This window comes from Drosophila nasuta, chromosome X (assembly GCF_023558535.2).
Source record: "Drosophila nasuta strain 15112-1781.00 chromosome X, ASM2355853v1, whole genome shotgun sequence".
Classification (NCBI taxonomy): domain Eukaryota; kingdom Metazoa; phylum Arthropoda; class Insecta; order Diptera; family Drosophilidae; genus Drosophila; species Drosophila nasuta.
In genome coordinates, this window is record NC_083459.1 from 3,010,305 (window position 1) to 3,036,550 (window position 26,246).

At 35.0% G+C, this 26,246-nt stretch overlaps 3 protein-coding genes across 4 annotated transcripts; 1 reads left to right on the forward strand and 2 right to left on the reverse strand.

Annotated features, from left to right (window-relative positions):
• Positions 1-386: 386 nt before the first annotated feature.
• On the reverse strand, positions 387-4,329 carry LOC132795240 (guanine nucleotide-binding protein subunit beta-1). The gene is made up of 3 exons (XM_060805854.1): positions 4,127-4,329; positions 2,959-3,655; positions 387-2,710 (listed from the first exon to the last, which is right to left on the reverse strand). Exon 3 carries the CDS (start codon positions 2,596-2,598, stop codon positions 1,576-1,578), a length of 1,023 nt encoding a protein of 340 aa, XP_060661837.1. The 5' UTR covers positions 2,599-2,710; positions 2,959-3,655; positions 4,127-4,329; the 3' UTR covers positions 387-1,575.
• Positions 4,330-5,916: 1,587 nt separating this feature from the next.
• On the forward strand, positions 5,917-10,960 carry LOC132796375 (forkhead box protein O). Of its 2 annotated transcripts, XM_060807529.1 has the most exons (4): positions 5,920-6,990; positions 8,865-8,973; positions 9,399-9,563; positions 10,689-10,960. In XM_060807529.1, the coding sequence occupies exons 1-4, from the start codon at positions 6,328-6,330 to the stop codon at positions 10,751-10,753; spliced, it is 1,002 nt and encodes a 333-aa protein (XP_060663512.1). In that variant the 5' UTR covers positions 5,920-6,327; the 3' UTR covers positions 10,754-10,960. The 2 variants fall into 2 exon arrangements, with proteins under 2 accessions (XP_060663513.1, XP_060663512.1); XM_060807530.1 differs by lacking the exons at positions 9,399-9,563; positions 10,689-10,960 and adding an exon at positions 9,039-9,121 and having other exon boundaries at positions 5,917-6,990.
• Positions 10,961-14,084: 3,124 nt separating this feature from the next.
• On the reverse strand, positions 14,085-25,537 carry LOC132796102 (uncharacterized). The gene is given in 12 exon segments (XM_060807145.1): positions 14,085-14,474; positions 14,851-15,886; positions 15,889-16,121; positions 16,396-16,548; positions 16,611-16,886; positions 17,412-17,891; positions 17,973-18,799; positions 18,801-18,892; positions 19,311-19,407; positions 21,306-22,277; positions 22,839-22,990; positions 25,075-25,537. Coding segments are annotated over 10 exon segments (3,927 nt in total). The 5' UTR covers positions 21,978-22,277; positions 22,839-22,990; positions 25,075-25,537; the 3' UTR covers positions 14,085-14,413.
• Positions 25,538-26,246: the final 709 nt, after the last annotated feature.

Sequence of the window (26,246 nt, forward strand, 5' to 3'; positions counted from 1 at the left end):
TCCAATTAAATTTTTAATGGAAAATACTATCGATAATTATTGATGGTTTTTGGTGAAAATCGATCGTCGATCATCGATGGTGACGACTAGCGATAGTAATCCACCTCTACTAGTTATGCTTTTTGGTTGAGTGTTGTACTTCGCGATCGATACTTCTTTTGTTAGTCTATATGTTAAGATTTCGTTAAACATTTATAAATTTTTGTTAGGTTTTAAAGTTAATTTTTTTGTTTTTCATTTATTATTGTAGCTTATATGGCCGTCAATTATATGTAAATAGTTTTGTTTTTGTTCACTAATAATTATGTTATTTAAATCATTCTTCTTTTTGTTTGTATATAAATTAAGGACTTAAACGTTATAAGAAAAATGTTTTATAAAGTGTATTGTTGTTTTTTTTTTTTTTTTGGTTTTTGGTTTTAATTTGTTCATTACATTAAATTTTTTAATTTACGCAATATTTTCATGCCTTTTTATGTTCTATCTGTAATTTTATTTTTTTTTTTGTTGTTGTTGTAAATGCTTTAAATTTATTTGACTTTACTTCATTAAGAACAACTTTCTGCCGTGTGTATGTATATGTGTGTATATATATGAAGTCATATAAGAATTTTTGTTTAAGTTTTGATGTCTGACAAATTAAAGTGAAGCGTCGTCGTCGTCACGTCACCCCGTCGTTATTCATACAGTTATGTACGGATAATACAGTACAGTATAATTACCATAATGTACGGTGCTATCATAGTAATCAACAATGGTGCACACTCATTTTCATTTCATTTCATTTTCATTTGACAATATAGCAGCAGCGCAGCAGACGTCGCCGACACTAAATGTTGTTGTTGTATATGACTATATACGATTTGAACTAACTTTACGTACTTTAAACTGTAGCTGTTATCTCTCTTTCTCAATCTGACTTCTGATCAATGACAGCTCCATCATCAGTATCATCATCATAGGTTTTTGCTTCGAATTTTCATTTTCATTTACACTAATAATATTCTTGTATGTGTGTGTGTCTGTGTATGTCTAGTTGTTTTGTTGCATGTTTGCATGTTGCTTGTTGCTGTGTCTGTGTGTTTTGGTTGTTGTTGTTGTATAAGTATAATAAGTATATAGCAATATAAATAATTTGTATATAAAGTTCTTGTTTTTGCTGTGGTCTTTGTTGCAGTCAACGTCGTTTACATTTCCCCTTCAACATCTGCATCTGCATATCCATCTCCATCTCAATCTCTATTTCCTTCTTGATCTTCATCTCCATCTCCATTATCATTATCAATCATCAATCAAGCGCTTTACAACATATTCTGCCTGCTTGTGCTTTTGTTTGTTTGTTTGTTTATTTTGTTTAGCTTAACAACAGTTACAAGGAACCATTTGACCATCATCTACACATTATGAGAGATGATGTCTTTTGTGTGTTGCTGCTGTGCTCTGTTGTTATTGTCGCTGGCTGCTACTACTGCTGAACTGAACGCTGACTGCCTGCAGCCACTATGCCACGTTGACCCTACTTCATACCCCACTACCACCCACTACCATTACCACCGCCATCGACACCGCCCACATTTAGTTCCACACGCGCAAGAATGAGTCCCACGATCCTGTTGCCACTGCCATGCCATTCTCGGTGACGCCCAAACATGATACACGATTATCATGGCCAGCCAGAATTCCAGAGCGTTCCGCTTTCATTGTATCCCAGACATTACAATTGAAATCATCATAGCCAGCTAATAACAGACGGCCGCTTTTTGAAAACGCCACCGAGGTGATGCCGCAAATAATGTTGTCGTGCGAATACATCGCCAGCTCTTGATCAGCACGTATATCAAACAGGCGACATGTAGCATCATCCGATCCAGTCGCAAAGGCTTGTCCATTCGGAAAGAAGGTAACGGCATTGATGTCCGATTCGTGGCCGGGAAACGTTTGTTTGCATTGACCGTCACGAATATCCCACAACTTGGCGGACGCATCACAGGCGCCCGACACAAATGTTTTAAAGTCCGGTGCCAGCGATAGAGCCATCACATCTCCCGTATGACCCAGATATGAATGCAGCTGCAGGCCCGTCTCAATGTCCCACAGGCCGCACGTCATATCACCGGAGCTGGTCACAATTTGAGTGTCGTCGATGAAACGACAGCATGACAGATAGCCACCATGGCCGGGTAGCTCGCGCGACACACGCACATTGCCCTCGCGTGTCTTTAGGTTGTAGATTGAACACATGTTGTCGAGGCCACCGCAGGCAACATAGCTGCCCGATGGAGCGTATGCACAGGTCATCACCCACGACGAACGCAATGGGATGGCGTGCACTTTGTTTGTGGTATGCGAGTCCCAAACAATCAGTTTGCCATCCTGTGATGCGGATACCAGATTCCTCGAATCGTTGCCCCAGTGCATGGCATAGATTTTGGCCAAATGGCCGCGCAGTGTGCGGCGTGTGCGCATCTGTATGCGGCCAATTGGTTCCAGCGAGGCGGCCGCTTGCAACAGCGATGTGTCGCACGCCGCCTTTCTTGCGTCGCGAATGGCATTCTTGAGAGATTCGGCTTCTTGTCGTAGACTGTCGAGTTCATTCATCTTTATATGCTGGTTGAGGTTCGTTTAAATCTCTTTGTTGCAACTTTGGTTTGCTTTGCTCGATTCGATTCGATTCGATTTATTCGCTGCTGCTGCTGCTGTGTTTTCAAAACTGAAGGAAGACAAACATTCGAAATTAGGTTCAAGTAATTGAAATACACAAAATGCAGCGTGCCGGGTTTTACATGCTATATATATAGTCAAACTCACGAGGCAACTCGAAAAAAAAAACAAAATAATATCAATATCTGTTTTGACTTTTCCACAAATGTATATACATAGTTTTCACCCGATTTTGGTTTGAACATATATAAAATAGCAGTTAGTCGGTCACGTTATCAAGAAAAAAAGAAAACTTACTGTTATAACTATTTTGATTTCCTCAGCGCGTCTCCTGTTGATTTTTTGTGTTCCGTTTGCTTCACGTCGTCATACAAATAACCGTAATATATATAAATATATATGTTCCTGGAGCGTTCACAGCGTATTAGCGATGTTGACTTATCTGATCTGCAGTATTTCTCTTACAGCCAAAATGTTCGTTGGGTTTTATCTTTGGAGTTTACTTGCTTATATACACTCGTTTTTTTTTCTTTGCAGACAATTGAATTATTTATAATTTATTACGATTTATACGTTTTACGCATTTGTTTCAAGTTAAAACTCTAACAATACGATGGTATTTTGCTGGGGGTCTCAAAGAAGCCTTCGTACTTTTTTCTTTTTTTTTAGTATGCACCTTTTACAAAATCGAGTCTTCTAGTGAAAAATATTTAGTTGATGGACTATAGCCGTTGTTTTTGTTGGTTTGTTGGTTTGAACTTGAACAAAAAGGTTACTCCGTTTAAGTAATTTGTTTTTTTTGTGTGTTTTTGTTAGTTATACAGCACTATAATTTTTACACTGATGATAAAATTGATGTTGGCTGCTCGCTCGTTTGGTCCGCCTGAATTCACCAGTGCTGCTTGCTGCTGCCTTTTCCTTTTGGTTACTCGATTCGGTTTTTTGGTACACCAAAATTGCAATTTTTGCACCACCGCTGTCAATGGCAACGAAACTAATAGGAGAAAGCAGTACAGCCAGTGTTTCGCGTTGTGGCAAGTATACGGTACGAACGTAAGCGAAAGCAGACTCGAACGTGACCACCACACACACACATAGCAGGCGGCAGCGGCGCGACAAGCATAGATAAATGATAATGACCATTTATCCCATTCGCACCAATGAAAAGTGATGTTCCATTACATTGATAAAGCGAGAAAGAAATACAAAAGAAAAATCAATTTTAAATACTCAAATATTATTTTATACTACATTATTTAAATTCTGCATGTAAAAATTGACGTATTTTTCATCATTTAGCACAAACAAACCGTTTTTGTTCAAGCAAATACAATCATTTTTAACCGAAAAACTCAAATTGAAAATCGTATTCAATATAATATATAAGTACTCGCATATATGTATGTATATACATATGTAGATATATGTGTACACATAAGTATTTGAGCTATTTAAAATAGTTCACCTGGTGGGGCACCTCTGTCGCGTATGAGTTGCTTTACAGCTTTATTTCTTAGTTCCAAAGATTCAGCTTAAAATCAGTATGCAAAACTTAGATATTTGTATTTATTTATTGTGAACTTATCGTCCGTAGACAACTTTTTCCACATATATCAATCTTAACACAACTTTTCATTTGCACTCTACAATTGGCAGCCAACACCTAGTATTCCAGGAATGCACACAAAATATCGATTACAATAATTTCATCGATGTATCCTACTTTAAAATAAAACATTGCGTTTACACCGCACTGCATTTACGTCAACAGATAGCCGTATAAACTCCTATAGTAGTTGGAAGACCAACATTCATTGCGAAATTAGTAAAACTGTAACTGTTTATATTAAAAACGTTTATTATAGGATTTTTATTCTTAAATATAATCAGCTGATTTCAGGTGTGAAAAAATAATACCAAAATGTCAAAAATAATTTAATATATAGAACAAATTTATTTATAACGATTTTAAAATTCATGATTTCTTTTCATTATCATAATCTAAAATCGATTGTAGATTGCGATTTTTAACTTATTTTGTATGAATAAAATAATAAAATATGATATTACAATAGTCAAAATATTAGAAAAAAAATAGAAACAATATAATCTTATTCCAAAAATTATTGTTAATCTTTTTTTAAAAAAAATTTTTAATAAATTTCAATTAAGAAATTCGTTAAAATAGTATTAACAAATGTATTAAGCATAGGATAATTTAAAAATAAGTTCAATAAATTGGCATTTCGTGGCATTTCAAAACTTTCAAGAAGAAAGATGTTTCAAATAAAAAATTATACCATTTACAATCGATTGTGGATGGTGTAGCAAAATAACTTAAATATCCGTCCAAAAATTGTAAATTATAGAAATAATCAAATAATTAAAGAAGAGATGTACAATTTTGTTTAACCAATTAAATTGATTTAACAAGTGTTTCACAATTTTTTTAATAAATAAAAAAATGATCTCTTCTACATTCGATTGTGGATAGTGAAACTCAGTAACTCAAACATCAGACATACAAAATTAAGATATATAGTTATTGTATAGGAAAATTCAACAAAAATTTTAGTAACAATTTTAAAATTTGAGTTCAAAATATAAGTTTCTCATAATGCAAAAATTTTAACCGATAAAAATAAAAGATGAGCTTTATAATTCATCAGTTCTTTACAATTTAGTGATGACTAGATTCATTATTATTTAATTTATTATTATGAACCAAGAGCAATATCTGGTATAGCGAAGATTGAAAAAATATAAGTACTTATGAATACAAGTGAAAACCAATTACATTTTTTTATCGATTTACCTTGAAAATTGTTATTCTGTGCTATTAATATCGAGCTCATCGATTGAGGGAAGCTATCGAGCGAAGTGTTCATATATGCTTATTGGATTTATCGATAGTGTCATCGAAATAAAAGACACCTATTTACGTTTAGAAAAGTGCATTCCTTTGGTAAAGAAAATTTAGGTATTCAATAATAATGATTTAAAACATAAATAATTTGAAAAATCAAAACAATTTGGGTGTAGTGCAAATATAATTGCAAAATCAAAGTGTATGAGTGCTTGTTGGCGTCGTTTATGTTAACATTTTCAATGTAATCATTTCTACGCGTGCGCCAAAGTTATCATACATACCCATATATGTATATGTATGCATGTAAGCTTGTATATGCCAGTTTCTGTAAACACATGTGTATGTATGTGTATGTATACAGTTTATACAATCAAATGAAAGTGAGCAAAAATCGTAATTAATTCTACTGAGTGTATGGAGAATATATTATCTCCTTATTGTCGACTGTCCTATGTTGCTGTCAATGTGCATTGATATTATGGTATTTTCATACACTTCGTCGTCGTCGTCGCGTTGGACGTTGTAAAATCCAAGATACGTTAAATGTAATTGTATTTTTTTTTGTGGCCATCTCTTGTGCAAAATCGTATTTACAGGTCAAGTACAAGGCCCAAAAAAAAAAACTGAATCAGAAACTTAAAACAGACAGATATGCGCAGTGAAATGTCTTAACAAAATTAACGTGTCCTCCAAAAGAAAAAAAGCACAAAAATAATGAATATAACTAAATCAATGAAAATCAATAAAGTTTAATTACGACTGTGCAAGGATTTCAATCGAGTTGCCAACTTTACGTCATGCTCTCCACGTCTTCGACATCGTTGCCAACTGGAAGAAAGCCCGTTATTATTGACTCGCGAGAGTCGCGAGAGGACATTATTCATAATGAAAATATGATCGTTTCGTCGACAACAACAACAGCAATAGTTCCCATTCCGAGCAAGCAGCAAAATCAAATACTTTGTCACAAGCAACAACAACAGCAGCAACAGCAACGCAGCAACAAATTATCCAGCACTTTGTCAGATTCGTTAATTATTGATGCATCATCATCATCGTCATCCGATATGAGCAACGCATCAACAGCCGCAGCAGCAACAACAACAACAACACGCTCGTTGCTTACTCACCACAGCCACAATCATCATCATCATCATCACCACCCTTCATCCTTGACAACTTGCATTAAAAGTCCACCCATTATAGCGACCGTCCATCACCAACAACAACAGCAACAGCAGCAGCAACAACAGCGACAACAACAACAACAACAACAATATGGACTGCAAATTGCATCTGAGAACAGTTCGAAGAACAACAAAGAGTGGAGAGAGCGACAACAAAATACGTCACTTGCACTAGAGACTCCAACATCATCGCTTTGCTGCAGCACTGCCATGAAAGCCAGTGGAAATCCATTGATTTTACAAAAGATGACACGAACTATACCATCAGATAAAGTAAGTATTATATGGTTATATTTGACACTTAAATTTAAAAAAAAAGATACAGAAACATTTTAATTGCAACTGCTAGAATATGGAAATTGCGAATTTAATTTTATTTACTCTCAATTTTTGTAACTTAAAGTGCGTGGGATATCCTTTGGGATTATTGCATCATTTTTGGGCATAAAATAGTTTCAGTTAAACGCACAACAGCTGTTTAATGGCAATGCCAATTGGGAATTTTCTTTGTATACATATATACATACATGAGTAGTTTCAGTTGCACGGACAACAGCTGTTGACGTTGCATCATTTATCGAGTCAGCAGAAACAAAGTACGATCATTGTGATTGTGAAATGTTTGTGCGCATACGTTCGAAGTATAAATAAACACAAATATATTTTTAATTGTAATTGCAGATAATTGCATCATTTGTAATGTTAAGCTTTTATAACTATCGACGATAAACTGGATAATGACATTAACGAGATAAGGCAGTGATCTTTAATTGAATTCAAGGAATTCTTGAATAACTTTAGGATCACTTTTTCAACCTCGACTGACCACTTGAACAATGCGTCAAGTCTTAAGGCTTGACTGTTGCTAAGCTTCAAGTTAAATAATCTGCTGTCTGAATAACGCAAAAAATTAATATGTACTTAAATGCATTCCTAGGCACTGCATGTAATTTCAAGCTTATGTATGCTACACAATTTGGTAACCAAGTGATCTGGATCATTGGATATTACACTAATTGAGCGTATAATATAAAAATTATAATATTTTGTACAATCCTCCAATTGTAAACAAGGCATAAACAGTCGAGGATGCTTAAAATTGATTTTTAAAAAATGTATGATCATTTATCGATCAATTGAGTGTCACGAACATTAAGAATTTCTAATTATTTTATCTGGCCAGAAAGTATATTCGTGTGGCGACTATCACCTTTACTATAACCCGAAAAATCGATCCTTAATAACAAGTTGCAAAGAGTTAAGCATGTTTTTTAAGAGTCAATTTTCATAGCCTGATGTAACCTTCAAGGGGTAGCTATGTTAATTGAAAAACAATTTAATTATTGTCCGAAGTACATAAATTGCCCGATTAATTAATATAATAAGGCACATTAAAGTTAAATTAGGGTACATTAAAAATCTGAGTCTAGGTTTCAACATCCGCTCTATCAATAGAGTGTGATCTATCCTTATATCTGATTATTTTTTCTTTTGTGGGATCTACTCGCTTTTGAGAATTTTTACGCCGCATATCTTGAGATATTCTGGCAAATACATGTCAAGTTTTTACTGTAATGGATATGTTTTTCTTTATAGAAATACTTAAAATCTTCACCACTCGCATACTAGTTTTTCCTCACTATTTTTCTCTTGATCATTATGAAATTTTGGCAATAAATAAAATGCCACATTTGAGGCATTGTAATTCTCAGGATAACTGCGAGTCTGTCTAATAGATTGCTTATAAGTTCAGTGGAGACAGGAACACATTGCTGTTAGCCTTTGAAAGAATATTTATTCAGAAGAAATCAACTACTTTTGCAATGATCTGATCCTTATCGTAAGGTGAAAATGGGGCAAAGTTTACAAAAAATTTCGAAATTATATAAAGAAAAATGATCCGGATATCATAAGATGAGAAGAAACAATACGTATACAATTTTATGGAATACATGAATCTCAAACTATTTAAAAAGTAAGGAAATATTTAAATTTCCCATGCAGGTTTTTGGATTCAATATGCATATAAGGTATATTTCTAATTACACCCATAAGCCATAAAAAAAACTATTACGTATTTATATACGAATCGCGCATAGAATATCAGAATCTCCCAGTGAACTAAGTATTATTTTCTGTTTTTGCAGATTAACTTACGTTTAATCCTTGTCAGCGGAAAAACAAAAGAATTCTTATTTAATCCATCTGATTCCGCTGGTGATATTGCACAAACTGTTTTTGAGAATTGGCCCACAGGTAAGAAAATGATTCCTCATTTTATTGAATACTCTACTTATATAGCTTTGATGCTTTTTTTATAGAGATTTTTACAATTATTATTTCGGTTATAAGGAATTTAATATATCAACGAACAAATTTTCGGATTTAGTAGAAAGTTACAAATGAAACAACCAATATTATATCGATGGATTTATGTATATATTAATGTGATGTTATCTATTACAATAATAAGATTTTATATGATTTTGTTTTGATTTATTGGTCAATTCACAAAAACATATATTTAATGTCAAGTGTGACATATTTTCTAGACTACTTCAATTGGTTTTAAAATGTATTCCAATGAATTTAGACCAATTTTATAAAAGTCAAACAAGTGAGAATATAAAAGAAAAATCTTTTTTTTACGGATTTTACATTTTTATCTTATTTAATTTCAGATTGGTCACAAGAAGCCGTAACTAAAGCCGAAATCTTGCGTCTAATATATCAAGGTCGCTTTTTACATTGCAATGTCACATTGGGAGCATTAGGACTTCCGTTGGGAAAAACTACTGTTATGCATTTAGTGCCCCGTGATAATTTACCGGAACCTAATTCGCAAGGTAAGTGAAATATAATTCAATTAAAAAAGATTTTAATAATATGGTATAATATCTCGTTCGGAAGCTAAATTTGAATGAATGCTGGTTGTAATTTTACCTTTTTAAGCAACCCATGATTACAAATGGAATCGTGTACTTATTTTTCTTTAGGATTGTCTTTTCAATTCATCATCATTGCAGGGATAGTTTTCTCTGTCGTCTTGCAGGGGCGTATCGATTTTGCCGTTGGCTATTATGAAGACACTTTTCCTCATCTCTCGTGTCGCAATCGACTCGATCATTATACTATTTGCATTAATAATAAAGCACAATAATGAATGGATGGGAAATAAATTGCTTTAATATTGGTTATTATTTGCAGACAATATAACAAATAGAGAAAGACTCATTAAATGGCAACTGCAACTCTGAATAGAGACAGTCTGCAAATTTGTATACACGCTACCAATAGAGTAAAAGTATATTACAACTTTGTGCTAACAAGAAATGTACATATGTATGTAACAGACAGTATTTATAACCATAAAGTATATACGTTCATATATGAAAACCTACATATATCTGGTTGCAATAAAAATTGTAGAAGTTATTTTAGAAATAGTTTGGTATGGGAAAAACACCTACTTCCTACGGATATCTTGCTTTAGCTGACAATTTGGTATATTTTGTACTCTATTCCATATTTTAAATGTAGTACTATATCAATATACCAAATGCTTTCTGTACTTCAGTATTTTTGGGGTATGTTAATATGGCACAGTCGACTGTAGCATTCATACTTATTTTATTTCGATTATTTTTGCCACGCCCGATTTACACAGATTCTTGAAAATTTAGTTGCGACTATATACAAATGTTTGCAGTTATTTAAGAAAAAATTGTATATGGCAAAACAAAAAACAGCTGCTGCAGTCGGGTTTTAGTTTCTTTGGTGAGTATATTGGTATATTTTTAACGAAAGTATATCAATATACTAAAAAAAAGCCTTCATTACATTTTTGTATTTATTTGAGTTCTTTTTATTTTTATTAATTTTTATACGTTCTGTACAAATTGTATGAATATTGACCAGATTTCGCAGTCACTAATTAGCATTAATTTATTTATTTATTTTGTATTTTTCAGATCAAAGACAGAAGAGTAAAGGTGGATCTGGACGTTGCTGTTCTACTTCTTGCTGTATTTTGTAACTAAATTGTCTCATAGTTATATGTGTATATCTTAAGTTTTAAAGAAAATATATACAACATAATAATTTTTTGCAGGTAGCATCATTTGTTTTAAATTTAAATATACCAAATTTTTTTAATATTACATAAGTATGCTTGACTGCATTAAATATTGTACCATATACTCTTAATTGTATGTTATTAGAGGTCTAAAATAGAAATGTATAATTATTTGAAATTGTTTAGATTTTAGATTAAAAAATATAGAAAAATACAAAGTAAATATAATAAAAGTGTAAATTGTACATTCTGTTTATGATTAACACTTATGTAATACATCGAAAAGTTATTGATCACCGTCCTCTTTTTTTTGCGATCCTATTCTCTATCGATCAACGGTCGTTAAACACAAAATTTCAGCATGATGGCATCAATTTTAATTCAATATTGTCAGAGCACTCTTGAATAGTCGCTGGATGAACTCTAATTTCACTTGCTCGATCAGTTAGTATGAAACTTCTTCAAAGTTGCCAATCTCTTAAATTTAGCCAATTTACTGTTCACTGCTGCGGATTAACTTAGCTTTTGATCCCGAATTTATTTTTTCATATTTAATTTTGGATTTTATTTCAGGAAAAGAGCTATTTATTGCTATTGTACTCATATTCAAAGTAAACGATAATTCGTTGCGAAGAGCTAATAATAATATGAAAATATAGAAAAATATACGCGACTTGTAGGCTTTCATGGATTCAAGTTATAAAAACTATCTTATTAAATTCTGGCGTTGGACTGGGAGTTGTTTGTCAGTCTGAACAAAGAGCTAGCTATATACATATATGGAATACTGTTGCCATCAGGTAATTAAAAAGTGACAGGGGTGAAAATAACAGAAAAAAAGACTAAGTTTTTTAAAAAAGGACTGCTAAACATGTTTTAGATCAATATCACGGTTCTTTTTTATTTATATGCTTACAACAATTTTAATGCGTTACTTTTATATCTTTAATAAGTTGATACATTTGAATAGAATCATCACGATTGTGCCAACTGGTAAAGTCCGGAAATTTTAGAAACGACTCGCATTTTGTTTGTGTTGCTTTCCGCTTTAAGAGATGGTATGATGATTTGGAAACCTATTCATCGTTTTAGAAAATGTAGGGTATAACAACACCAAAAAGATGACAAAGTTCCGGGCAATAAAAGTTCAATATTTTCTTCAGCTAGAACAAAATAAAAAAGCACAGATTTGCTTGGAAAATTTGTATACGGAATAGAATATATACTATATATATACATACATATTTTACATTTATAATGATCGCATGCAGAATGTCTTGTATTGCGAAGGTCAAAACCATAAAATCTTTGGTATCTCCGGATATAGTTAGATGACATTTTAGCGTAGTCTGGTTATGAATGTTTTATTTTACTCACTGTTAAAAATGTTTTATTTTTAACTAATATAGTAAGATACCAACCACTTTAGAGATAGCGGTTAAATCATATTATCTTAGCCGTGTAAATATTTGGACTCTGCAATTTTGTGTTTTTTGATAGATATTAATCAATTCAATTCAATTCTATTCAACTGAGAAGTTACGCAAAAAATGCTTTTATGACGATTTTTGCATGCCTTCCTATTTGAAGCACTTTTGATGTTTATTTTGCTTTGATCCTGCAAATCCTTGAGTGCTTATCGATAGTGCTGTTATGCGTTTTGAAATTCGATTATATACTGAATCTATCTTCAACATGATATAATTGAGATAATTGATAATTGAGAACTTCGTAAGTATAGTTTACATCAGGCGCATGGAAAAATCAAGTTGCTTGTGGCGCCACCTAGGTGTTGTTGTCGTAATTTTTATTTTCCTGAAAGTATGCTATAAATATTCTTCTGTATTTCCACTCACTATTCCATTGTATTGGCGTTTGTTTTAATTTTCATTTACCATTCCTGTGTTGTTAAGGTGCTTATTAAGTTGTACAGGCTCTTCACTTAATAAATAAGTAAATAAATAAACTTACTACTTCAACCAATCGTGTCTAAATTTCTCGGAGCCGTACATATCAACAAATTCAGTTTTTGTTGGAATAATTATTGCTGTGGATTTTTATACCCGCTACCCATAGGGTAGAAGGGTATTATAACTTTGTGCCGGCAGGAAATGTATGTAGCAGGTAGAAGGAGGCATATCCTACCCTATAAAGTATATATATTCTTGATCAGCGTCAACAGCAGAGACGATCTAGCCATGTCCGTCTGTGTGTCTGTCCGTCTGTCCGTATGAAACACTGGATCTCAGTGACTGTAAGAGATAGAGCTATAATTTTTCGACAGCATTTGTTATGTTTGCACGCAGATCAAGTTTGTTTCAAATTTTTGCCACGCCCACTTCCGCCCCCGCAAATCAAAAAAATCGAATAACAAGCGTAATAAAGCTAGAGTTGTGAATTTTGGTATATACAATAATTACTATAGTAGTTATGATTCCTGATTTGATTTGGTTGCGATCAGATAAAAATTGTCGAAGTTATTAAAGAAATACTTTTGTATGGGCAAAAACGCCTACTTAATAGTGGTCTTAGCTGCTTTGGCTGACAATCTGGTATATTGTGCCGTCTATGGTATATTTTCAATGCGGTACTATATCGATATACCAAATATACGATTTGGTATATTTTAGTATTTTTGCAATATATTCGGTATTTTTTGAGAAAATACCGCAAAATATATTTCTTTTATTCGAAATGGGTAACAGGTATCTCACAGTCGAGTACACTCGACTGTAGCTGTTTTATTTGTTTTTGCTGACTTCTTCAGAAGTTCCAAATAAGTAGGTGACCAGGCGCACATAAACTAAGAGCGAGATGACATACAAGTAGTCACCTTGTTTTTGCTTTGAGAAATTAGCAATCAATAATTTTGTTTTTTCCTGGGAATTCTTGAATTCCCAATGATAGCACATAAATGCACAAATGTTAAGGTCATATAAGGATCGAACTAAAAAATTCTTTATCAGAAGGAATAAGGTATTCAAATAAATATAAAATTTAAACGACCTGTTAAATTTGGAATGATTAATGTTCGATTTCATCAGATTCTTACCTAGTCTGATGAATCCCAGATGTCTATAAGATAATTTCTCACATTCTTGTTCAAGATTGTACTCAAATTCAAATAAATATATTCAGTATTCAAGCATACTGGAACGATATCTGTTTCTTATACTTTTTGTTTATTTTTATATTTCAAATTTGTTCACAATAATTAGTATAATAAGTCGATAAATAACATTTCATTTTACTTGCCTTTACTACTATATTTTCGTTTTTTTAATAGGTCTTTTAGACATAAACAAACCTTTCAACTAGCTATATATGTATCTGTTTAGTTTGAAATTGTGAAGCGTTTATGCATCTACCATATATATATGTATATATATACGTATGTATGTATAAATATATATAAATACATAAATACACTGAGTTAAAGACAAACAGATAAATATTCTTATATATGTACGTATTATTTTTTTGTATAAATACATGCAAAATGTGCTTTAGTACACAGTACAATAAATAAGTTACTCTTGTATGGATAAGTGTTATTATTTTGTTTGTTTGCTACTTCTTCAGAAACTTGTTGACCACTAATTTTAAAAATTTCGGCTTTGTTCATAAGTACCCAAGCGTAGCGTATGTCTTTACAAAGGTTCCGTCACTTGTGTCAACGTTTCTGTGGATGGATGAGACGAAAAGTTAGTACACGAATTAATCATAGATTTTCGCAGGGCTGCAAACCAATTCGGAACCGAATTAAACAAAACCTGAACCAGACGTCCCTTTAGAAAATATATATATACAACACTATTTCGATGGTGTAACCGATTTTCTTTAAATTCGAGTAACCTTCAATGTTCACTGCTTGTCTATAAAGTGTAGTTCTTTGATTATTTTCTATAAATAAGTAATTTTGTTTATGGCTCTATGTCGCTTTACTGAAGAAAACTTTGAAACATTGGTATTTAGGCCTAAAGTAATTCCAAGAAGTAAAGCAGCATTCTTTATCTTTAGCTTAAGGATTGCAGCCCTGACTTTCAAAATATACGTACTCATCTTCCCAAGGACATATAGTGTTGTGCTCGACCTCGACATCCGTGACTGTTTCCGCTGTGCCGCTTGCCTTCTCGTTCTTCTTGTCCTTTTCATCCTTTTTACCAGCTTCCAAATTGCGCTTTTTGCGACGCCGTCGGACCTCGTCGCTACTCAAGACTCCCGACATTGGGACTGCGACAGGCACTGGCACTGGAATTGGCAGCGGGACCGTCACTGGGACTGCCACTGGCACTGGCACTGGTATTTGGACGACAAGATCGTCGTCAAAGTGCTCATCATCAACTGTGTCGATATCTAGGACAGCGAGTGGCGCCATTGAAGGCACTGGTGTAGATGCGGGTGGTATATAGCCAAGATGCCTGTCCGTATCACCGATGTCGTAAACAATATCCTTTCTGGCATCTCCAAAATGCATTCCTTCCTGATATTCTTCGGTGGTGGGCGATAGCTCTCCTTCAGCACTTTCCTGTACAAACACCTCCAAATCGGATGTTACATCCGATTCGGCGATTTCCATCTCAATCAGTTCCTTAAATTGTTTATCTTGTTGTGGATCGCATTGGATATCTTTACTGTTACTGCTGCTCAGACACGGATTATTGGCGTGTTGAGCCTGTTGTTCCTGCACTTTATTATCGGCAAGTTCAAGCTGTAGTTCATTATTGTTGTAAATTATCGGCTCAATTAGCTCAATTTGCACTTCTTTGATGACAGTCTGGGAGTCAAAGTCGAACTTCTGGTCCGCCGCCTCATTGCTGCTGATGCTGCTGAGGACACTTCCAGTTGGATCGTCTGTTTCAACTTTTGCATTTGCGGACGTTGAGTCCTGACTTTTAAGAGTCCTTTGTACATAAGGTGTGCATATTTTGGGCGATGGGGTTAACTTGGTGTTAGACGGCGGTGTTGGTGTTGTTGTTGCTGTTGCTATTGGTGTTGCGGTTGCGGTTGGTGTTGGTGTTGGCACTGGTGTGGTCAATGCTGGCAACTCGGAAACAGCTAAATCGCTGCTACGCTGTGACATTGACAATTTGTTGAGTTCCCCCCATAAGCTCCACTTTTTTCACCACTGCTAGTTGGCAGATCTTTTGTAGTTGTTGTGGTTGTAGCTGCAGTTGCAGTTGCTGTTGCAGTTGTAGTTGTAATGCTGCTCTGACTCTCACTGGAAACACATTGATTTCGGACCTCTACTGGTGGGAAGCTGTCATTAACATTGGGCGAGGTTGCAGACGACAAGCAACTAGTGCGTGCGAATTCAGGTTCCCTGAAGCTATGGACAAAAGTACAAATATCGGCTATAGAATTTGTATGGCAAAATAGTATTCAACAATAATAGGCGCCAATCGAATGTGATGTGGTACCAAAAGATGTATTACAAGATAATTAATCGGATACTACAAATTATAAAAAAAAAGTTACAACAACCTCTCCGCGAGGAAGTAGAAAGTATACAATATCAGTATCAATCGGACGATCCAGCTTGTGATAGAGATTCAATTACAATGCTAAAGTTTATACGTCAATTACAATGCTAAAGATTATACCTGGGCATTAAGGAAACGGAGGCACGTCGTTGCTCGACCAAATTGGGCAGCAAACGTTTGCTGTCCGCCTCGCCACTGTCTACGGTGTTTTGATGCCGTATGCCTATATTACGTTGTATGCGATCGCCTAACTCGCACAATTCCGGAAATGTGCTGAAAGAGTCGAAACCGTCATTAGTGTTAAGTATACTTTATAATTGAGATCAATTGCTTACCCAGTTAAAGGTTTCGGATCGCTTCTGTCATTGAGTTTATCTGGCTTCGAAGTTGACAGCCAAGTTGAAGTGGAAGCTGCATCAAATGGAGATGTAGTCACCATTGAACTGGATGTTTGAGTTTTCTGCTCGCATGGACTAACAGACAGCTTAACAGGTGCTGCTGGCGGAACTGGAACTGGTGACAAATTATCCCAAGGGCAGACACTACAAGTTGCAGCTGGCAAATTCTCCTCGGTGACCTCCAGCTGAATGACTTTCGTGTTAGGTGTTTCTCTGTGAAGTCAAAAAGTAGCAAATGTGTTAAAGTTCAATTGACGATTGTTTAATCTGCTAAAATCTACAAAAGGAGTACTGATTAAGGAATACAAAGCTCAACCCTTTCTATCTTATTAATTCATTTAGTTTTAGGGCAAACAACCGATTTTATACGACACAAACGGTTGACAATCTGGTATATTTCATACTCTATAGTATATTTTGATTATAATAGTATATCGGTATACTAAATGTAACCCTCGGTATTTACCCTAGTATTTTTGAGGTATATTAATTTGGTTTCTCTTCGACTGTAGCTTTCTTACATGTTCTTATTGACTTTGAAATCGTCCAAATTCTATTTTGCTTTCTCTAAATTATCTTATTGCATAGCTTTAAGCAAATGCTTATTAGTTAGTGCTAAGTTAAAATTTTCGTTGATAATGTGTATTATCACTATTAGCAGATTTCCCATTGAGTATTTTAACTTGATCTAAGCTTACCCCTACGAATTGTGATTTCAAAGATGAGCACTTTTATTACCTGTATGGAATCTCGCAGAGATTGTTTTGCGAATGGGAGTGTGGCACTTTCGAGCCGGAGTCCTTGTCAACCCCAATGACAGCGAGCTCGTGTGCCGATCCAGTGAGACTCCGATCACTGCCTCGACGACGAGCCAAGTTTCCTGGAGGTGGTGTGGGTATAATTGAGACTTTGGACGCATCCCCCAAATGCGGCTGACTGGAAAGGGCAGCAGTCATCTTTTTCTTGGCGCCACTAACGCCGCCAAAGTTAAAGAAGCGCTTTTTGTGCGACGGCTGAATGCCACTGTCTACAAGACGTTTGTAGTGCTCCGAGCGTACAAATCGTGGGTAGCAATCTTTTTTCAACAGCAGCATGTAGATGTGCTCGGAAGCGGAATCGAATGTGAAGCGAGATGGATTTTTAAGACCGCGTAAAACGCTTTCCATTGTCTTGCCATCGATGTTGATTTCACAGGGAGCTCCAGGCTTGAGAAACTCTCTGCAAATGTGAAATTTCAATTTGATATTTGCATTAGAAATTGATGTTTCCATTAACAACAACAAAAACCGAGCAACTTACTCGAATATCTCGTTAACCTTATGCGCTACTTGCGACTGCGCAGATCGGCGGAGACAATTCACGGCAATCCAGAATCGGATGTTCTCATGCGAATACTCCTTCTCGAGAAACACGGTGAATTCATGCAAGCCCGTTGGATCTGAGACAAGCTCATCTATGGAAATGGCCCAGCGTTTGACACGCTTCTCTGTGGGTATATCAACAAAAGTGCTGTTCAATTGCCAAAATGCAATATCCTCGGTGACCCAGGGATTCGAGGGCAGAGCTGGCTGCAGAAAGAAATCGTATTCGCTAAACGTTTCCGAATACGCGACTAGAGATTCGCATGCTTGCGACATTTTCATGCGTGTGCGATTCAACGATTTCTCCAAATAGTCGACTTCGCGTTGTAGATCATCAACAACAGTCTTCTTTTTGTTTGACTTAAGACCCTGGCGATCCCGCGATGGAACCGGACACGGCTCAAGCGGCGTAAATTGACCAGGTGGTGGACGGTGAACGCGCCAATAAGCACGCTCTTGCGAATCACCAACGATTTTGTCACCCTTCTTGCGATCCTTGGCCAAGCGCACCTGCTCCTCGGCCTGCATGGAAATGAAGTCCCACTTGCCCTTTAGATTCTTGTGCAGCGATGCCAAGGCTTCCGCCTCGTAATCCTCAAGGGCATGTCTCTGCTTGTTGCGTAGTGACCTTTTTGCCAAATAAATCGCGTATTCAACATTGTCGGGTGCCTTGTGCTGCCAGGGCCAATAGTAAGGTGTTTGGAAGCGGTAAAGCGATGAGTCGTCTTTGACGGTCAGCATCTTGGAGTCGTTGACAGGAAAAAAAGTAGCCATGAAGGCATAATTGATTAGCAATGTTTAACGCCTCCGACTCCTCAATCTGAAGGCGATCCATGAGCCACTCAATTAGATCGTAACCTGTAATACCAAAAAAACAATATTTTCTCTTTTCATTTTGGTTATACACAAAAAAGGGAAATTTAGGAAACGCGAAAAAGTTTCATGGTACATAATTTTGTGGTTCTGAGAAAGGTTCCTTTGAAATATTATATATATATTATTATAGTCTAATATTCAAATATATATTGATGCTACATATATTTAAAATTTAAAATTTGCATATTTCCACCCACAAATATCCTTTTAAGTCTGTTAATCTCGGATTCTGACTGCTTAAAAGCAAATACAATATTTTTAAATCACAATCAATCCAATATTGAATCTGATCTCAGATACTCAGCGCCAAACTGCTGCTACAGAGATCAGAACCATTTTGTACTATTCTCCAAACATCTTATGAATCTTTTATATACATATGTACTACGTATTTACATACCCATAAATGCATATGGTATGGATGTGAGGAATATCTTCTGTTGTCGCACTGGAACTCCATGTTCTTGATCCTGCATCTCACGCACCAGCATTTCCATCTGAAAAGACCAAAATCGTGTGCAATGTAAAATATTTGCTTAAATGTACATTTAAAATATATTTATTTGAGTATGGGATCTAAGTGAGTAGCTTTGATCAATATTGCTGATAATGTAATATAAGTAAATGTATTCAAGGAACATGTTTTGTTAATCATCACAAATCGAAAAACAAACTTGCGATCAATTATTCGGATTTGAGCAAATAAAAGAACGCATCGATCGATTCCAAATTTGAAAGTTTTTTTATACCCGCTACCCATAGGGTAAAAGGGTATTATAACTTTGTGCCGACAGGAAATGTATGTAACAGGTAGAAGGAGTCATCTCCGACCCTATAAAGTATATATATTCTTGATCAGCGTCAACAGCCGAGACGATCTAGCCATGTCCGTCTGTCCGTCTGTGTGTCTGTCCGTCCGTCCGTATGAACACCTAGATCTCAGAGACTATAAGAGATAGAGCTATAATTTTTTTTCGACTGCATTTGCTATGTTTGCACGCAGATCAAGTTTGTTTCAAATTTTTGCCACGCCCACTTCCGCCCCCGCAAATCAAAAAAAATCAAATAGAAAGCGTAATTTTAAAGCTAGAGTTACGAATTTTGGTATATAGTATAATTACTATAGTAGTTATGATTCCTGAAAATTTGGTTGCGATCAGATAAAATAAAAAAAGTTATTAAAGAAATACTTTTGTATGGGCAAATCGCCTACTTACTAGGGGTCTGAGTTGCTTTAGCTGACAATCTGGTATATTGAGCCGTCCATGGTATATTTTGAATGCGGTACTATATCGATATACCACATAAGTATACTATTTGGTATATTTTAGGTATATTTGCAGTGTATTTGGTATATTTTGAGAATAATACCGCAAAATATATTGGCTTTAATCAAATTGGGTAGCGGGTATCTCACAGTCGAGTACACTCGACTGTAGCTTTCTTACTTGTTTTAATTAACGATTGCTCAAAGTACACGTATTTTCGTCTTGTTTTCAATATATTTTTCTTTGTATTTATATCTTTTTTTCGGAGTTTCTTTTTCAGCAATAGTAGCTTATATTGCTTTGTATTAATATTATCAAGCCAAACTAAAAAGCAAGTAAGGAATCTATATTCAAGTGTGCAACAGTGCGGTATTATTCAGAAAATATTCCCAATTTCATATACCGCAAAACTACTAAAACATTCCAAAGGCTATGTTTGATATAATATATATATTGATATAGTACAACATTAAAAATATACGTTAGAGTACCAAATATGCCATGTTGTCAGCCAAAACAACTAAGTCCCGTACTTGGCAGGAGTTTCTCCCCATACAAAACTATTTCTTAAATAACATGTACAATTTTTATCTGATTTTTTACGGCAGTTGTTATTATATGTACCAAAAATCGGCTCTAGCTTTAAAATGACGCATGTATTTCTTGATCTGCATGTAAACATCACAAGTGGTGCCTAAAAAAAATTATATCTCTGTCTCTTATAGTCTCTGAGATCTAACATAGTTGTTCATACGGACGACGGAAGGAAAGACGAATGGACATGGCTATATCGTGTTGGCTGTTGACGCTGATCAAGAATATATATATTTTATAGGATCGGAGATAACTTATTTTGCCTGTTACATACATTTCCTGCAGGCACATAGTTATAATACCACTCTATGATATAGTTAGCGGGTATAAAAATCGGAACCATACAGAGTATATGTAAAGTTTAAGGTTTCAGTGAAGTTGAATAGATAAACATTACTTGTATTGCTACAAAAGCTCACTCATTGAATGTTCACTTGTGACGTCAACTTGATTAAACTTCACGATCACCAACAGGCTTGATAATTTAATGTGTTCTATATAAGGTATATATATCTACATAAAGGTACACTCACCTTGTCGAACGACATCGGACGGGAGAGCTTCTCAATTGTTTGGGGCTGCGGTAGTTGGGTTGCACAAAACGGCGAATTGCTGCCGATTGAGCCAGAGCCACAGGTCGAGCCATGGTGTTGATGAGAAGCCGCTGTTGTTGAGCCCGCTGGCTGATGTTGCTGATGATGCGGATGTGGATGCGGATGTGGATGCTGATGTGGATGCTGATGCTGATGTGGGTGCTGATGCTGATGTGGATGGTGATGACCTACTGCACTGCCACTGAATGCAGTTGCCGCCTGAGTCGTGGCAGATATGGCAGTTGCCGTGGATGCCAAATCGGGAATGCTGCTGGCACAATGAATATTACTACTACTGCTGTTGCCGCTGCCAATTGCTGCTGCTGCTGTTGTTGTAGTTGTTGTTGTTGTTGTTGTGGACGTTATTCGATTGTTGTTTGCTTGTGTGTGTGCGGGCAACTCTTGCGTCTGTCCTTGTCCCTGTGGCAACGCAACCAGCGGCTGCAAACTCAATGAAGTTGGCTTCACATGTTGCTGCGGATTTTGAATCTGTGGCTCTTTCGATATAGTTGAGGAAGTTGTGACGACAATGTGTGGCGATGTTGACTCATTGCACAGAACTAACTGTCGATCTCTAGATGGCGGCAAGCCGGGCAAGCCAGGCGGTTCCATGGCCCTCTTTTCGGATAATGGATAAACCGCCGTTATTCAGACGGTTCAGCACCCCCCGTTGTTGTTGTTTTTGTTGTTCTTGCTTCTTTTTTCGCAGGGTGTTTTTGATTTTCTCTTGGGATCTTGATTTTTACGTATTCGAATTGCTTAAGTGACTGCAACGTATCTTTGGGCTATTTTCTTGTCGGTTTCAGCAATATGTTTAAATTGGTTTTGAATACTTAATATGTTTACAATATTTGAAGACTTCCTGTTGCCGTTACCCGAATTCCAAGGTGTTGTAGTATGTAAAAATGTTTGCTGTAAATTGCAGAAGAAATCAGCTTTATTAGAAAAGTGTTCTATTGTTTTTTTGTGTAATTATTGTAAATCGAATCTGTCTGCTACAAAAATCTTTCATTTCAGCCTATTTGCACTGATTACCATTGCATTGAACCATGATTTCAATCAAATTGAACCAATCCATTAGGCTTTCAAGTTGAAGATCTTACATAGGTTATCAAAAAATGTACCGTTCTTGGGGATGTACCATTTGCAATGTACCATAAAGCTTTCTAGCTTGACACAAATGTATTAAACGGTACTGTATTTTTCAATAATACTGAAAAACTGTTCTAATAACTGAAGATATAGCTTATAGATTTAAATTTCTTACTATAAAAAGTATCTCGTAAATCATTTTTAACTTTATCAACGGATCACATTAAAGGTTTTTTGAAACATTTTTGTAATAATTGTGTTTTTTTTTTCTTAAAATTTGTTTGAAAATTATTACTGCTTTATCACTATTAACTTATCAACGATATTCTGGCACTGATTCTGATTTGTTAAAACTTAATGATATATTATTATTATACTTACATAGTTTCATTGTTGATGATTTTCTAGAATTGTTCTACGACAAGCGTAGAATCCTTATAATTAACAAAATATTGCGTTATCCATATAGGGAATTGAGAGGACCTTGAGTGATCATAAATGTGATTGGAGTTCGGAATGTTTCGGGTATACCACTGCAAATAAACACAAATAACACAAATAAATAATAGATTTTGTACCCCATCAACAGACTTACATAGGAAGATCTTCTGATTTTTATTAATGATATTCAAATCTATCACAAAGGTTCATGAATTGTGGAAATTTGAATAATAATTGCGGATTGGGACTATTGTTTTTTAATGCCTAAGAAACACTACATAGTGTTAATTATGGAGGTCTTAAATGCAAGAAGAGAATCTTTGCTTATCCGAATAAAAAAAATTGCTTGAAGCTATTTGATCATCCTTCAATTTCTTTGATTCGGTTGATTGTGCTCCATTCATTAAATTCAAATGATTAAAATTTAGCTCATCAAAAGATGATTGATAATCATAAGGAACGAGCATCAATATCTGAATATCAGAATATGCATATATTATGAACCTGATCTCAGCAGATCTGAATAGAAGTTAGCAGCAGTCGATTGATAAGAGTATGAAAACAATAACTCTTTCGTTTATAAGATCCGATTAACATCCGATCCGAAACTGTACTTAAATATTATTTACAATATAGTTTTGAATGTGTTCACCGGAAATAAACACTACCTTGAAAGAAGCAGTTTCTTTTTTTTAATCTTCGGATAAATTCTACTCCAAACTTGACTTGACTAAAATGTATAATCTCTCAATATAAATCCGATGCAACTCTTTAATAAAAATAAAAAATAAAGTGCAAACATAAAAACCAAATAATGTTTCACTTTCATATCCGTGAAATCATAATAATGCATCTCTTACATAATAAACAAACCGAGTTAAATTACATAATTTAGAAACACCAATTGTACCGCTTGGAACACAAGGTGATCTACAAATGTACGAAGAAGAACACACAAGCTTTGGTACAAAATGCAATAAGTACCGATGTGTGGAGCAGTATCGCCGACAGCTGCGTAGCTTGGAACGACCTTGTACCCTCGTCGTATCTATTCGCTTATAGATGTATGCACACACACAAACATAGGCATGGAGGTATGTATACATACGTATACGTATTAATGCACACACACACACACACACACATACTAATGAGGGATAATACGTGCGTGTTTAGGGCATCTCGAAGCTGGTAAATCGTTGTCGAGTACTCTCGACAGACCGTTTTTTTGTATTTCTCATCCTATTCATTATTTTTCTATGTATGTACATACAAACATGCATACGTATGTATGCACAACAACTGCACAAATGTTTACGATAGTGTAAACATACATTTTTTACGTATGCATCACAAAAAAAAAATTACAGCTGAACTTATGTAAATGCACATAGCTTAGGATCCAGGCTCACATATTGCTTTGCACATATAATTCACATAATATGTATATAGATATGTATATTTGAAATACATACAGACATCCTTAAGAGCATAGAGAAGTCTATATACAAACGTACGTAGGCTTGAAGTATTGAATGACGACCTTGTCGTTACAAATGAACAACAATTAATTACAATAACAATATGAACTTGAAAAAGCAAAGAATGCTTTGTGCGCTTAATGTAAATAAACATGCACATACATTTGCCTGTGTGTGTGTGACCATATGCATGTAAATATATATGTGTATACACATACATTTGCATGAGTATGTGTGTGCAGAATGAACCACATAATATAGATACATACATATGTATAAGTATGTATGTACATATGCATATTCACAGATACGTTTAGTTAAGATAAATAACTTGAACAATGTTCGTTCATAAAAACATATGCGCATTTATGTACATATGTACATACATCGACATACACTATTTGCGTATACATACATACATATGTATGTATGTCAAAATATATGACAGAAAGGCGGCGCAACAAAGCTACATACATACACAACACCCATAGATATCGTGTTATTTATGAAAGACGATTGAAATTGCAAAAACGGCATAGAAGCATAAAATATGTACTTTTATTTTTGTTTCTGTGTGTGTGTGTGTGTGTATATTAGCACCTAACAATAATACAGCACTGTCACATGCATCACACACTCACATAGACACTCACACTTGCACGCACACAGACACATTCGCAGACATTTTTCATTACCTTGCAACCTGCTTCGATTCCATAATACTGCCCTCTGTATTGGGCTACAAACTTTTTCTATTTTTTCGTTTTTCCGATTTTCGTTTCAATTTTTTCTTTGATTTTTTTCGCACACAATATTGTTGTAAGTAACAAATAAATCACATACAAAAAACAGACAAATATTCGCTCTTATTATTATTGTTAGGCAATATGTATTACATTTATATGTATGTATGTTTTATAGACGATCCAATTGGATATACAACTAAAATATATTTTTCCTATTGGAATTCTTGGAGCGCTTCTTTTGCAGTCGAGAGAAATTGTGATATAATTTTTGTGTAATTGTACGATTTGGTTTTTGCTTCTCCTGTCGACTTTCGACGACGACGACGACGACGACGCACGTCAAGAGACACAAAGGACACTCGCACGATTAGAGGACATCCGACGCACTCGGCACTCTGAGCCTGTGTCCGCCCGCCTGTGGCTAACAAAAATGTGGAAAATGAATTTTTTCGGTGCTCTGTGGCGCGCGCTGCTTTTGCTGCGCAGCGCAATTACAAGGAGTGCAAGATTAAAAAGAGAGAGATATACATTCATGCCTACATACGTATGTATGTACAGACATACATACATACACGTATACAACGTGTACAGTATAAAATGAAAGTAAGAGAATAATTGAGAGGAAAAGCAAGTGTACGCCGAACATTTTTGGTACATTTCGGTACATTTTTTTGTGGTACACACAATGATACACCAGACTGTCTAATAAGAATACAGCGTTGAGTGCGACCAGCTGTTTTTATGCTCGTTAGATGAATGAATTCTCATATTGTTATTGTTGGTTGCTTGGTCGGTTGGTATTTTGCAGGGGATCTTGCGTCACACACACAAAAGGACTTTTGGGTTCCTTTAGAAATATCATATGTGCCCATTCAATATTACAAAACAATTTGAAGAATTTGATACAGGACTATTGTCCGTTTTCATAGCTTCCAGAATTCAAACATATGTATATTCAACAAAATTCATGGAATTTTATTTATAGATTATTCCTTTAAATTTATTTGCTATTTTGTTTGTTACAAAACCATAATTTGAAATTTTATTTAGCAGTTAAATTTCTTGTAAAGAAAAAACATTTAGAGATGAAAATATATTTTTTGCAGCAACATAAATAAAAT

Coding starts and splice junctions, on each gene's coding strand:
- LOC132795240 (XM_060805854.1), bottom strand. CDS start 2,598: ATGAATGAACTCGACAGTCTACGACAAGAAGCCGAATCTCTCAAGAAT.
- LOC132796375 (XM_060807529.1), top strand. CDS start 6,328: ATGCTCTCCACGTCTTCGACATCGTTGCCAACTGGAAGAAAGCCCGTT. Junction 6,991..8,864: donor GAACTATACCATCAGATAAA/GTAAGTATTATA, acceptor CTGTTTTTGCAG/ATTAACTTACGTTTAATCCT. Junction 8,974..9,398: donor TTTTGAGAATTGGCCCACAG/GTAAGAAAATGA, acceptor ATTTAATTTCAG/ATTGGTCACAAGAAGCCGTA.